At 33.6% G+C, this 13,368-nt stretch overlaps 1 protein-coding gene across 1 annotated transcript in view; it reads left to right on the top strand.

The window, feature by feature from the left end:
• The first annotated feature begins 12,111 nt into the window (after window positions 1-12,111).
• LOC135149674 (divinyl chlorophyllide a 8-vinyl-reductase, chloroplastic-like) overlaps window positions 12,112-13,368 on the top strand; it is a 32,664-nt gene continuing 31,407 nt past the window's right edge. Inside the window, exons 1-2 of the mRNA XM_064085461.1 lie at window positions 12,112-12,139; window positions 12,499-12,866. Of these exons, the coding sequence (XP_063941531.1) occupies window positions 12,112-12,139; window positions 12,499-12,866 (396 nt within the window). The remainder of the gene's footprint in view (window positions 12,140-12,498; window positions 12,867-13,368) is intronic.

Genomic DNA, 13,368 nt, shown 5'->3' with positions numbered 1-13,368 from the left:
TCAACAAATATTTGCAAACTCTGAGGAGCAAGTGTCGTTTAGACCTTGAATATTTATCTCTCATCATTACAAGATTCTATGATCACTCTTTGATTTGTCAATTTATAAGTCATTTATTTAAACTCTGGTCAATGGTCAGCCTCTGATCGAAGTCCGAGTTAAAATAAATATTTTGGTCAGATAATATTAGTTTTTTATTATCAAACGGTAGAAAACCCATTTGAATTCCTGAGTGGAGAAAAACACGGTAATTATTTGTGTTTTATTGGTAAATGGTGCATATTTGTTCAGATTCACACGCCACTCATAATTACCTCTCCACTACCATTTTTTTTACCGTTAAGATCCTGCCACGTGCCCCACTACACCATTAGTTTCTCACCAACATGCGTACACACATATATATTGTCAGAAATTGAAATTTTTCATTATTTCACACAATTTATCATTCTCTCTCTCTCTGATAATCGTTTCAAAAACTCTTGTGCGCATTTCATCAAACACCTTATCTACACCTCACTATTCTCTTGATTTCTCAGAAAATGTCGACCAAAGCCTTTGAATATAATGGTGCCAAGTTCGTCACCAACAACTACGCTGCAATCCTGTCAAACGCTGAAGCTCCAAGCGAGTTCCATCTCATTCAGGACTATCTAGCTCACAGTGAGCTCATGTATGCACTCACACAACCAGAAGTGATTTCTCCAGAACAAGTTCTCTCACTCTGGCGTTCAGCAAGATACAATGATGGTGGTGAAAATGGATCACCATCTTTGACATGCATATATGATGGTCAGGAGTATATTGTCACTCCTGAAACTGTAAGAAAGGCTCTCCACCTTCCAGAGCATTCCAAATATCATAGCTCTGTCAGCACCCAAACTCTGAAGGATATGATGCAATTCTTTGGATACTCTGGTAACACTGACAAGATGGGGGAACTCAAGCGGCCTTGTCTCTGCAAAGAATGGAGTTTTTACTATGACTGTATCACCAGGGCTTTTGGAAATAAATGCAGCAACTATGATGCAATCCCACTCTTCAGTCAGCAAATTGGGTATGCTCTGATTCATAATCTCAACTTTGATATTGCTCCTTATATCTTGAGATTTATTGGTGATAGGAGATTAGAGGATGAAAATACTGTCTACTTTGCTAGATTTTGTCAGCTTATTTTCTCATATTGTTATCCTCTAGTACCTATTCCTGATACTGACACTGAACCACCCTTCAAAATTACAAAAAGAGCTTTCTCTGATTTAATTAAGAAGGACAGTAAGAAACCCCAACTGCCCATTTTTGCCATACCTGTAACTGTGCAGGATAAGTTGAAGCTGGCAATGCCAGATAAATATGGCTCACTATTCTCTGATGAGAATTTACCATCCTCCTCTCAACAGCCACAAGAATTACCAACCTCTGGTCCTTCCCAAAAGGGGCCAGTTGTAAAATCTAAACCAAAGCAAACCTCTGGTCCTTCTCAAAAAGGGCCAGTTGTAACATCTTCACCTACAAGAGTACTGAGGTCATCTAAACAGTCATCTCCATCCAAACAGTCATCTCCTCCACCTAGGAAGAGAAGATTTATGCAGAAACTATCAGACTCTGACTCAGACTCTGAGCCAGAACCAGTACCACTCATCTCAAGGCCCAGAAAGAAGATCAAGCCCACCTCCACTATCACTGATCTTACTGTGGATCCTCCTCTAGAATCCACAGTCAATCCTCTTGAGATGGTAACAGTATCTGATCCTCTGATGATAGAGCCCTTATCTGCAGTACCTCTGACTACTACATCTAAAGCTGACACCCCAATGTCAGAATCTATTCCTCAGTCAGAGGATCCCTTGCCACATTCCACAGAAGCTGCAATCCCTATCTCTGACAACATTCCTGAAGAATCTGAATCGATTCCAGAGGCAATTGTCACTACTCCAGACATTGCTCAAGAAATTATGACTCCTGTTGAAGAATTGGTTCCAGCTCCTGATCAGGAGATACTATCTGCTGCAAATTCTGAGGAAGCTACAGCTCCTCTGTGTTCACAGACACTCAGTATTGCAGTTGATGATGATGATACAGATACTACAGAGGTTACTTCTACTCTACATATTGACTCAGCTGTTGTTGTGGCTGAAATCTCTCATCAGCTCAGAACCAACATCTCAGAGAGGGAAGTTTCTCCAGTAAGAGTTACCTCAAGTGCTGAACCAGTACCACCAGCCCCTGATTGTAACATTCCTCCCTCTCCCTCTACAAGGAACTTAGTCTGTACTCTCAGTTATTCAAAGAGGATGCACAGAGCTTCATCCTCCTCTGTAGAAGCTAGACTTTCCTCCATAGAGTCCACTCAGAGATCTATGCAACAGACACTGAGTGAGTTGAGCTCCTCTGTTGCTCAACTGGTTCAATTTCTCATTCCTGATGATGCCAAAAAGGGGGAGAAAGTACAGAGAGACAAATGCAAAGTTGATAAGCAACAGAGAAAACCAGATGATGAGGAAGAGGATAAAGACAAAAAGGAGTCTGGAAATTTAAACTCTGAGATAATCTTGCACTCTCAGAGTCAATCTGAAGAAAAGAGGGGTGATAAGGCTGGAAGCAGTACTCAGCAACCACAGAAAACAAAATCCCAACAACCTCTGATACCAGCTGACTGTAAAACCAAAGCTCTCTCTGAGCAATTAGTTGAGCTTGGTGATCCTGAATCTAAGCTGTTGAGTCACACAGTGAAGTTTCAAGGAGAGGAAAAGACCTTCTTCTACAAGGCCCCTACACAACTAGCTTTTGATGAAGCAGTTGCAAAGAATCTGTTCGAAGAGGAAAATCCAGGGTTATCACTTGAAGACATCAGAAAAGAAGAAGAGAGGTTGGCTGCTGAGATCAAGAAGAACAGAGAATCAAAGCCTAATGAAACTGCAACTGATCAGAAGAAAATAAGCTCTGATGGCAAGAAGCTGGTCACTGACTCCTCTTTAAAGAAGCCAACTTCTTCAAGAAGGAAAGGAATTGTGATCAGTGAGATAAATTATGCTGATATAGATAGGCCCAGAGTTTATCAAAAATCTGACTCTGATTCAAGCAGAAAAGGGAAAAAGGTTATAGATGGTGTTTCATCTACAAGAAAGGCTGAATCAGAAGTTCAACAAACACTTGTAAATATTCCTGAAGAAACTGATCAGAATTTAGCCTCTGACATTGCTCAAGCTAAAAGCAAAGATGAAGAAAATGTGAAGCCAGTTGAAGTTAAAGCTACATGGATCAAGTCAACCACTGACAGGGCTCAGGTTGACAAAGCTAAATCCCAGAAGAAGAAAAGTCTATTTGGAAGTCTTGTTACAAATCTGTACAAAGAAAGCCCACTACTCACCAGAATCAGATCTCATGGAACCAGAGGAAAAGAAGCATATGACTGGACTGGCCTTGGTCATAGAAAAGAAAAGATTCAAACAGGCTCAGCAACTACTTTCAGAGATCCTTATCCTCTGACTGAAAAAGTAGGAGAAGCTGTAACACAGGAGGATCTTGATAAGGTTGAGTCAGTTCAAATCTTAATGGACACTCATGATGGGACAGAAGATAAAGAAAAAATTGCTATATTTCTGGAGTCTGGCAGAGTTTATAGAATCTCAGAAGCTGATTTGTTACTGAAATCTCTGAGGGAGCTGGAGCATTTTCACTACATGCTGGAGATCAAGAATGAAGCTACTCAGAGGTGGTCAGACTTGATGAAAAGAACAATCAGGGAAAAGAGAAGATTCTATGGAGTACAGCCTGATGAAGAATACATTCCAAAAATAGCTCAAGATGATGGTTCTGAAATTGACATGGAAAAGAATAGCTCTGTGATGGAGACTATTGCAAATATCAGAGTCTTGGGTTATAATAATGAAGCAGACAGGCCCAGAGTGATTCAATTGGGAGAAGCAATGAAGAGAAGCAAAGCTAATGCTTTGAGATCAGCTATATACCAGACAGGAGATGAAGATGAAGAATTGAAGACTGTCAAAGCTCAAATGATACAAACTCTGAAACAAATTGAAGAAGATCTGATTACCAAGTTTGTTAAGGAGAGCTATGGGTATAGACTGATTGGATAGTTAGTTCTGCTATGATCTGTAAGTTGTAATTAGTTCTGCCTATTCTGTAAGTGTTAATTTATTTATGCAGATTAATTACTTCATGCATTTGTCCTTGATTGTTTTTGACATCATCAGTAAATATATAGAACTTGTTCTTTCTGTCTAATGCACAAGTTGGGGGAGATTGTTACATATTTGATGATGTCACAGGTATCTAACTTGTTTAGTGTGCAGAAGCAAATATCAGAGTTTAGCTGGAAATCAGAGTTTAACGTCTGACAGCTGGATCAGAGTTTAAGCAATGATCAGAGTTTGCAGGCGGCTGATTTTCAGGAGCATATCTGACTAAGTAAGGAAGATAAAGATCAAGAGAGATTGTGCAGATCAGGACAGCAGAAGGATAGCTACTGATTATGTTATTTTAGGAAGCAGATAATTATAAATCAATCAGTAGATATCATGTAACTGTGTATATAAACACAGCTTAGGGTTTACTCTAGAGGAGTTATCAATTGAATATCATTCGTGTAACCTAGCAGCTCTTAGTGATAAGATATAAATCACTAAGAGATTATTTGTAAGCTACTGTGATTTGTGAATAAGAGTTTAGTTGAATTATTCTCTTATACTGGTGTTTTGTTTTTGATTGTGTTCACTATATTATCTTATATAGTGAGTTTATTCGGCCTAACACATATATTAGTTAGACTTTGTTAAGAATAGCCTAACAAGTCCTATGTTATTATTACAAGGTGGAAAGGGTCAAGAAAACCAAAATTTCCTTTTCAAAATATAAGGAAGATGACAAGATATCAGAGATGACCACTAAGAAAGAGGTGGTGTACTCAAAAGAGTACACCTTATGGTTTATATTTTTATTATATTATTCATAGAGATTCTTTAAATTGATTTTTGTTGTAATTTTTCATCAGTTGTTTTAATCAAAAGTTTTCTTAACTGTTCTTTGGTACTTAGAGTAGTATGAAGTTGGTATTATTTCAAATATCATTTGTTTGTTGAGTGTTGAAATGAATCTATTTAATTTAAAATACCAATCAAGTCAATCACCTGCTACCATATATGGAAGCAGCCTGTGTCCTCGACTATGAAATGTAATGCGCCACCAACATTTCAACCATCAAGCAAGCATACGAGCGATGATGCTCGAATAAGTAGCTCTTCCCGAAGATGTATTACCAAGAATTCTGATCGAACCATATCTCTGGAAAGATATGTTGCTGAAGTGTGAGAAAGCTCTACGGAAGATATAAGAGTGGACTTCAGACTCTAGTAGCTAGTCTAAGGTAAACGACATCGAACCATTGGTAATTGAGTTCAGGACGGTTAATTGAATCATAAACTAAGCATTCTGAAGAGCTCAACTTTTTATAATGAATGCAATGATTCTGGGTAATTTCTGACTTTAATGAAAAATGGAGAATCGCCCATTAAAGTTGTGGAAGAATGTTCAGAGAAAGGAATGTGTATGCGTGACCAGCCCTAGTTCTGAGGTAAATCTGAACTTGCATTTTGAACACCTAAGAAAGAAGAAAAATATATCCCCGGGTTGGAGACAACTAAATAGCCCTAGTCTCATGTAAGACAACTAAATGCGCCTCTAGGTGTTACCTAGAAACTGAGATACCTTATCGAGTACTCAGAGGATAGATAGTCGAGAAATAGAGCTAGGCTATTTGTTATGGGGAATAAATGATCCTGACCATATAACTCTGGGAACCTCCCTTTTATTACATCTAAGGATCTCAATCATTTATTTTAAGATATTATGGTCATGATTACTTTGATGCTTAACATGACCAACTAAACAAATATGTCCTTCAACCATTTATAATAATATCGTATAAAATTATTTAATATAATAAATCTGGCTAGATAAGAATTTTTTACGAATAGGTAAAAGTTTTTAATATGTACGAAAGTTTTGTACATGCATTATGTAAATTTATATATTTGTAATGTCGTACATTACAAAGACTCCCATAATTTTGACGGATTTTTCTCTCTTCAAAATAAGCTAATTTCAATATATTTTTGTCAAATATATATATATTTTCGACAGAATCGAGGACATCGAAATTAAGGACATCAATATTAGTCAATCAGTCAAAAATAACTATTTTTGACTTTTAATTTTGACAGAATACCATCGAAACTAAATTTCGATAAATCTTCTCTTAAATATTTGAAATTTGAACATAATTTTTAAATGGATGTCCAAATTTGCCAAATCTTAAACTTTCTCGCTTATCTAAATATTTTCTATTCTATATTGTCAAGATTAAATTCCGTCGAAAATGGGCTTTCGTAACTAATAATTTTTCCAATAATGACACTTCCCAAATTGGTACCTGCTATATCATACTTTTGACATTTTTCTTTGAGTCCTATACATGCATAAAATAGTATACTAAATTTTGCGTAAAATGACATAATAATTAAGGTGAGATGTTTTCATTAGTGCTATTTATGTGATTAATTTCATTTCAATTAAAATTTAACATGTGTTATTTTGTGAAAATTTTATTCTCAATTTTGTCCATAAACTCAATTTTACTTGTGAATTTATAAACTCATCCATATATATGACACTAAGTATACTATAAATGTGAATACATTTGAACAAATTAATACTATAAAATTAACTACTTATGATTCACTTATTTTCTAACACAAGTATAATATAATAATTAGTTTTTAATAATATTAATTTTCCCACACTAACTAACCTAAAAAAAGCATATAATGGGCCTAAATCATATGGGATATGTAATGGACCTAAAAAATTTGCACCTAGTTTGACTTGTGCATTATGTAGTTGGGCTTGGTGGGCTCTGTGTCATTTATCCACCTCCTAGCACCTTCAGGTGTGTTCCAGAAATTTCCTATGTATCTATATAAACACTCCATTTTATAGGTGATTGGATATAATATTATAACTCTAAATTAAGTTATATAAACTTTTCTCTCATTATTGTTTTCCGTTTTAACACCACCATCAAAAACATTCAAATGTGTGGATTATTTGTTATTCTTTCTCCATCCATTAATCCTTATTGGAATGAGTGTATTATCCATTTGATATATATGTGTGTATTATTAGTTATTCTTTCTCCATCCATTTGCTCTTCAAAAGTTTATGGTATGTGTTTACATATATGTATATGTATGATTGTATTATCCATTTGATAGATTTGTGTGTGTATGTATATGTATATGGACATTCATATTAGTAAAGAAATAATGCTTATCTATTTTTATAACAACTCATAAAAAACCCCTTATAAAATGTTTTTTCATTTTCTTCTTGATAAATAAAAACAGTAGTCCTCTTAGCTTAAATCCGATATTAGTGAAAATATAATATATAGTTGCAATTATTTTGACATGATGTGATGATATCATATTGATATTATCCTATAATTATGAATCTAAAATTATGTAGTTGTTACTCTTCCTATGTAACTCCGCTCAAATTTTTGATATTTAAAACTTTTTTATCGTCATTACAGTTACTTATCGAATATGTTAAACAAAATTATAAACTGATTTTTTTTTCTCAGGTAACTATAAACTTTCATTACCATCTTATTAAACAATGAAGAATATGCTCCAATCAAATATCAGGTATGGATTCCAATTTTAATGACATGCTTATTAATATATAAATTTTAATAATAAATTAAAATTAGTTTTGAATTGCTTGTATATAGTAGAATCACACACACACATATAATCATAATAAAATTGTATCTATGCATTATCTAAATAATAATCATCTAAGTTCTTTTTTTTTCATGTTTCATGGTACAGAGCTCTTACACTCAGATATTCTCGGTGTGGGAGAAGACAATTGCAGCTACTGGTATAACATATCTAATTAGTATATATTCTTAACTTAGCTATGTAAAATTATATACTAATTATCATTTTATTATGTATTTATATTTCAGATTGCTACGGAATATCATATTCCCTTACCAGTGGTTTCCAAATGTAGAGTACTATTTTTCAAGATATTGCACAGAGGGTTATGAGAATAACTTCACTACAAGAAAAACGGGGTCATACAACAGTTTATCACCGTTGTCTATTATCTCCGGATTCCGTTGAATATCGAGGCGATATCTGATAATGTATCAAACAACGGAAATCTAACTGTTGTTGAACAAAATCTACAATAATAGTTCCTAACCCTTGTTGAAGAGGTGTTGACACAACAGCTCTGAAAAATAAACCAAAGTTACAAAAAATTACAAACAATAGCTTTACACAATAAACCAATGTATGAAAGCATGTCCCACAACGGTATTGACAAATTAGAATCCTTGTTGGAAATCATATATAACAACAGTTTTAGGATACAAAATTGTTGTGTGAAAGAATACATAACAACGGTTTATGAACATATCAATTTAAGAACCATTTTGAGAAATAATATATACAACGGTTTTTAGTTTTTGAATTGTTGTCTTTCCTCATTTACGACAATGGTTTTTCAATTTAGTTTTTACAAGTCATTGTCGTATTTCTTACACACAACACTTTTATGCTCACATATAAAAATATCTAAAAATGAAAATATGCTCACAATATATTTGAAGAAAATTAAGACAAAATCTTACACAATAATAGTTTACACTGTAAATATTACAAAGAGAAAGATAAACTAGCAACATAAAAGATAATATAAGATAAGGCTCTTTGATGAATATTTTTTTCCAAGGTTTTCTGATTCCATTGTTGAAGAAATTTATGACCAGTCTACTTGTAGTCTCTGAGTTGAGCAATTGTCATATCAACTACTGGATCAAGCCCTGCAGTTGTAACAAAGGCATCACAGACTAGTTAGTCTATACTTAATAAAGAACAAATAAAAGATATTGCATTACTTTCTCTAATTTATAGTCACATTTTGAGATATTAACTCAGGTAGAATACAAATCTACTTGTAAAATGAATTATTAAGTTGTAACCTCTAACTTCTAGTAAAATCAGAAATTACTCAATATTTCGAGGATTCAAACTATACAACAACCACGCTGGTTAATCTAAGTAAGTTGACGAGGCAACTTAATGTCCACTAAGCTACCTCTACTTACTTGAAAGTACTATATACCTGAAGTGTATTTATATAGTTGTCTTGTATATTTGTTCTCTAAATTTGTTTATTTTGTACAGGCCCATAGTGTTTTATTTCAGTTTAGCCCAATTATTAGTAGAATTATTTGTTGACCACATAAGGGCCTTTTCATGACCTCTTGTGTATAAATATTTTTACTTATAATATAAAATATAATTATGTTAAATTGAATTTAAATATTTATTATTATGTAATTATATGTTTTAGTTTGTAACAATGTTATCGATTCTTGAAGAAGTCTAATTTTCACAATCCCATATTTTAGTTTCCATATAAAAATGTTATCAATTTTGAGAACAAATATTTTCATCCACAATGATATCATTAAAAAGTTTATTTATTTTTTTAAAAATGTCCGACACTTACTTTGCTAAAATATGGGGAATCTAACATGGATGCTAGATTAATGAGCCGGTTACTATATATGTAACCTCCCATTTTCTAATTACAACAATTATTTATCATATTTATTATTTTTATCTGAAAAATGTTAATCTAGTTTTAGCTATTAATCAAAATATTTTTCATCTTCCATTTATACTACATACTTGGACATATGGTGAATTTTATTTTTCCTGAGATGGTTAATGAAAATCATTTATTTCTAATAGCACCACATAATATTATTTAGACTAATTAATTGTTCGATAGTAGCATATATGAAAATTATGGGATTGACCTTGCTAGTTTGAATTGCAAAAAGATTATAATTTATCATATTTTTTATGTGGCAGGGATGCAGGTTAGTTAGCATTTAATAGACCATTTTTATTTCAAAAAATTGGGTTGAGACAATTGACTTCGTGAATATTTTAATAACATATGTTGGTATATATTGGAGTAACAGGGTGTCTTGACTTCAACAAATATATTTGAAATTTCAATTAGTATATGAAATAAACTTGAATTGTCAAAGATTGTTCCATTTTTTTTGTTGACAATGGTTAGTCTTGTAATTGATTGATACAAAGATAGTTATCAATATATACTCAATTTGCCAAAAAGTTCTTTACAATATTACAATAAGGCTTTGTGTATTAAAATATCATCATGAAGAGATAAGCGTGATTTATATAAATGAGAACTCCTTGTCGAGTTAATTACTTATAAGTGGAGTGGATTAAAGAAAAGTTCTTCGCGCCAATGGAGACGAGACTCGGTGGTTCATGAGAATCAAGCTAAAATAGGACATAGTGACTATAACACACGTGATGATCCAGATGAGAACCATATGATCCATATCAAACTAGGAAAACCTCAAGTAGCGAAAGATTGAAGTCCAAATTTTGTATGTAATCATGCTTGAATTTGTATGATCACACTAGCTTTTATGGTATATTTACTTTTAATTTATTGTAGAATTTTATGTACCTAAATAAACAACATGATGATGATGATGCAAGAGTATTTCTTATTGAACTAAAATAGTTGAGAGTATTCTCTTATTTTCTCTTAAAATTAATGCTTTATGAAGTCAAAGTATTTAAGGATTTTTCTTTACATGATTAATACTTGTTTTTACTAAACTTTGGTTATGCTACTATTTAATTAATCTCCATTTTGTATGAACGGTAAATATAAATGCTATAACAAAATATGGTGGTATAATTAATCAATCTTCAACATTAGGGGTGGTATACTAGAAATAGGAAAAATGGACTGAATCACATATAATCAGTCTAGAAATTTGCAATTTAAAGATATTTAGTGTATATCAAAAGGGACAATATTTTGCAGATATCCATAAGTGTAAAGGGAATATGTTGTATTAAGATATAAGATAATATTGTATGTCTAGTCAACTTTCAACATTTATAGAGGGAAACTTGATAAATATCAAAACCATAATATTTTGCTAACATCTTTAAACCAAAACTCCCTATCCATTTTAGAGTTGACATGGATATTAATATAACTCATTCCATGTATAACTCATGGACAGCTTAATTAAATAAACATTAATGCAAACTGAGGTCCTTACATAGACGAGTCACACACTGCACAAGAACCTAAAAAGCAATACAATGCATAAAACATAAAGGGAGCCTGCCCTAGCTAAAAACCAATCTTAATATTTTGATGAATCAATGGCGTGGTGATTTGTTTATCTTCGTGAGACAGTAATGATGTAGAGGATGATCAGAAATGATAGCATCATGGAGGAAAAGATTGAAGTTAAAACGGAGAATCCAATGTGTCGACAGTAGGAATCATAGACATTGCAGATCTTGTGCCATCCTACATTTGAGTTTCCTTTGAGTCCTGAGTAGGCTACTTCACCTGCTGCTAAAATACCTAAGAGTAGGTGAGCAAAACAATGCAATATATGGTTAATAGATATTATTATACATGATGTCTTATAACTGTGTAGGGATATGGAGATTTTCCATCACTTACCACATCTACGGAGAAAACACATGACATCAACTTTGTTGATGTTGTAGAACGTTTCACGAGTGCAAAGAAAGATAAGATGGTAGTAATTATGCTGTAGAAGCAAGTCACTGAGAGAACAGCTGACGAATATCTGAAAATAAATCCGTGTTGGTTGAGGGTCATAAGAAAGAAACATTTGCATTAACTTTGCTGTTCAAAACAAAAATTGCACTTACATGAAGGCTGGTATATCAGTGAATTCAGCTGCAACAGATGCTCCGTAAGGTGGGAAAGGCACCGGAATCGTTTCGGCTTGCTTACTGGTCACTAGAGCTACAAGTGACGTGAGGGAGGTTGCAAACAAGAAGACCCTCAATATCACATCATGCAACACAAATTTGCTAGTTGTAGTACTGGCCTGACTATTCTTCTCAAGCTCTAGTACCACTGCTGGGCTGATTGAGGCCATGGATATTTTACTGTAAAACAAGAATGGATGCGAATGAGGTTGAGAAGATTTGTGAATAACTTGGAGCTATGGATCAGTATTTATAGGAGTGTTCTCTGAATGACTAGACAGTCAATGTTCTCATGTTATCAACTTAGCTTAATAAAAATATTAGAACAAGAACAGACATGAGTCAATTGTATGACTATAATAATTTCAAGGTTAAATCGCACTAGGAGTAAAGTAATTCGCTTCTGGCAGCTGCAGTTCTGTTTAAATAATTGTAAAATTAAGAGAAACATATTCAAATTGCAGTTCAAATTGTATCATCTTAAGAGAAAGAAACCCAGGTAACACATCAATTTTGAATAGGGTTTTCAAAGTTCAAATGTTAAAACAACAAAAATAAACTCTAAGTATATGGGTTAAAGATTCTTGGAAAATTGATTACGAGGCCACGAAGAATAGTTTAGTTGCTGGGAAGAAGTATGGGGCTTCACATTTTGTTTTGTTGTCAGCAATTTGTGTGCAGAAACCGCTTCTTGAGTTTCAGCGTGCTAAGCTGAAGTTTGAGGCTGAGTTGATGAAAGAAGCGGAGGAGGATAATGGGTTTACGTATAGTATTGTTAGGCCAACAGCGTTTTTTAAGAGTTTAGGTGGACAGGTTGAATTGGTGAAGGATGGGAAGCCTTATGTGATGTTTGGGGATGGGAAATTGTGTGCTTGTAAGCCCATGAGTGAGGCGGATTTGGCTTCGTTTATTTCGGATTGTGTGTTGAGTGAAGATAAGATAAACCAGGTTTTTTCAAATATTTTTTCATTTATTTGCAACTCGTACTCTCGTAGTAGTTTTTGGTTCTTTGTTGATGCTCTAAAGTGAATTATGATCATGCTTCCAAATGAAACTTCTATATTTGATTGTGGACTTTCTATATTTGATTGGGGACTTTGTTGGTTTGAATTTTATTTGTTAGATTTATGTTGTGTTCCATCAAATTGAAGCCTTGAGCAACTTGAACTAAATAGTAACATATGTTTAGCTTGCTACATGTCACAACCTTCACACACACAAAAAAAAAAAAAAGCATTGAAGCCTATGTTTGCTGATTTCCCAGGTTTACTTGCTGGGTTGGCTGAATTTGCACGCCATGTAATTGTTACCTGATATAGTTTACTAAACGATTCTCAGGCTGCTTGATATAGGTTAGCTAGTTTTAGTGGCAACTGAAATACTTCTTCAATTATATGTAACTCGTAGTTAGTTTCCGGTTCTACGTTAATTCTCTAAAGTGAATTATGAT

Source organism: Daucus carota, chromosome 9 (assembly GCF_001625215.2).
Source record: "Daucus carota subsp. sativus chromosome 9, DH1 v3.0, whole genome shotgun sequence".
Taxonomy (NCBI): domain Eukaryota; kingdom Viridiplantae; phylum Streptophyta; class Magnoliopsida; order Apiales; family Apiaceae; genus Daucus; species Daucus carota.
This window is presented reverse-complemented; position numbering and strand designations above follow the sequence as displayed.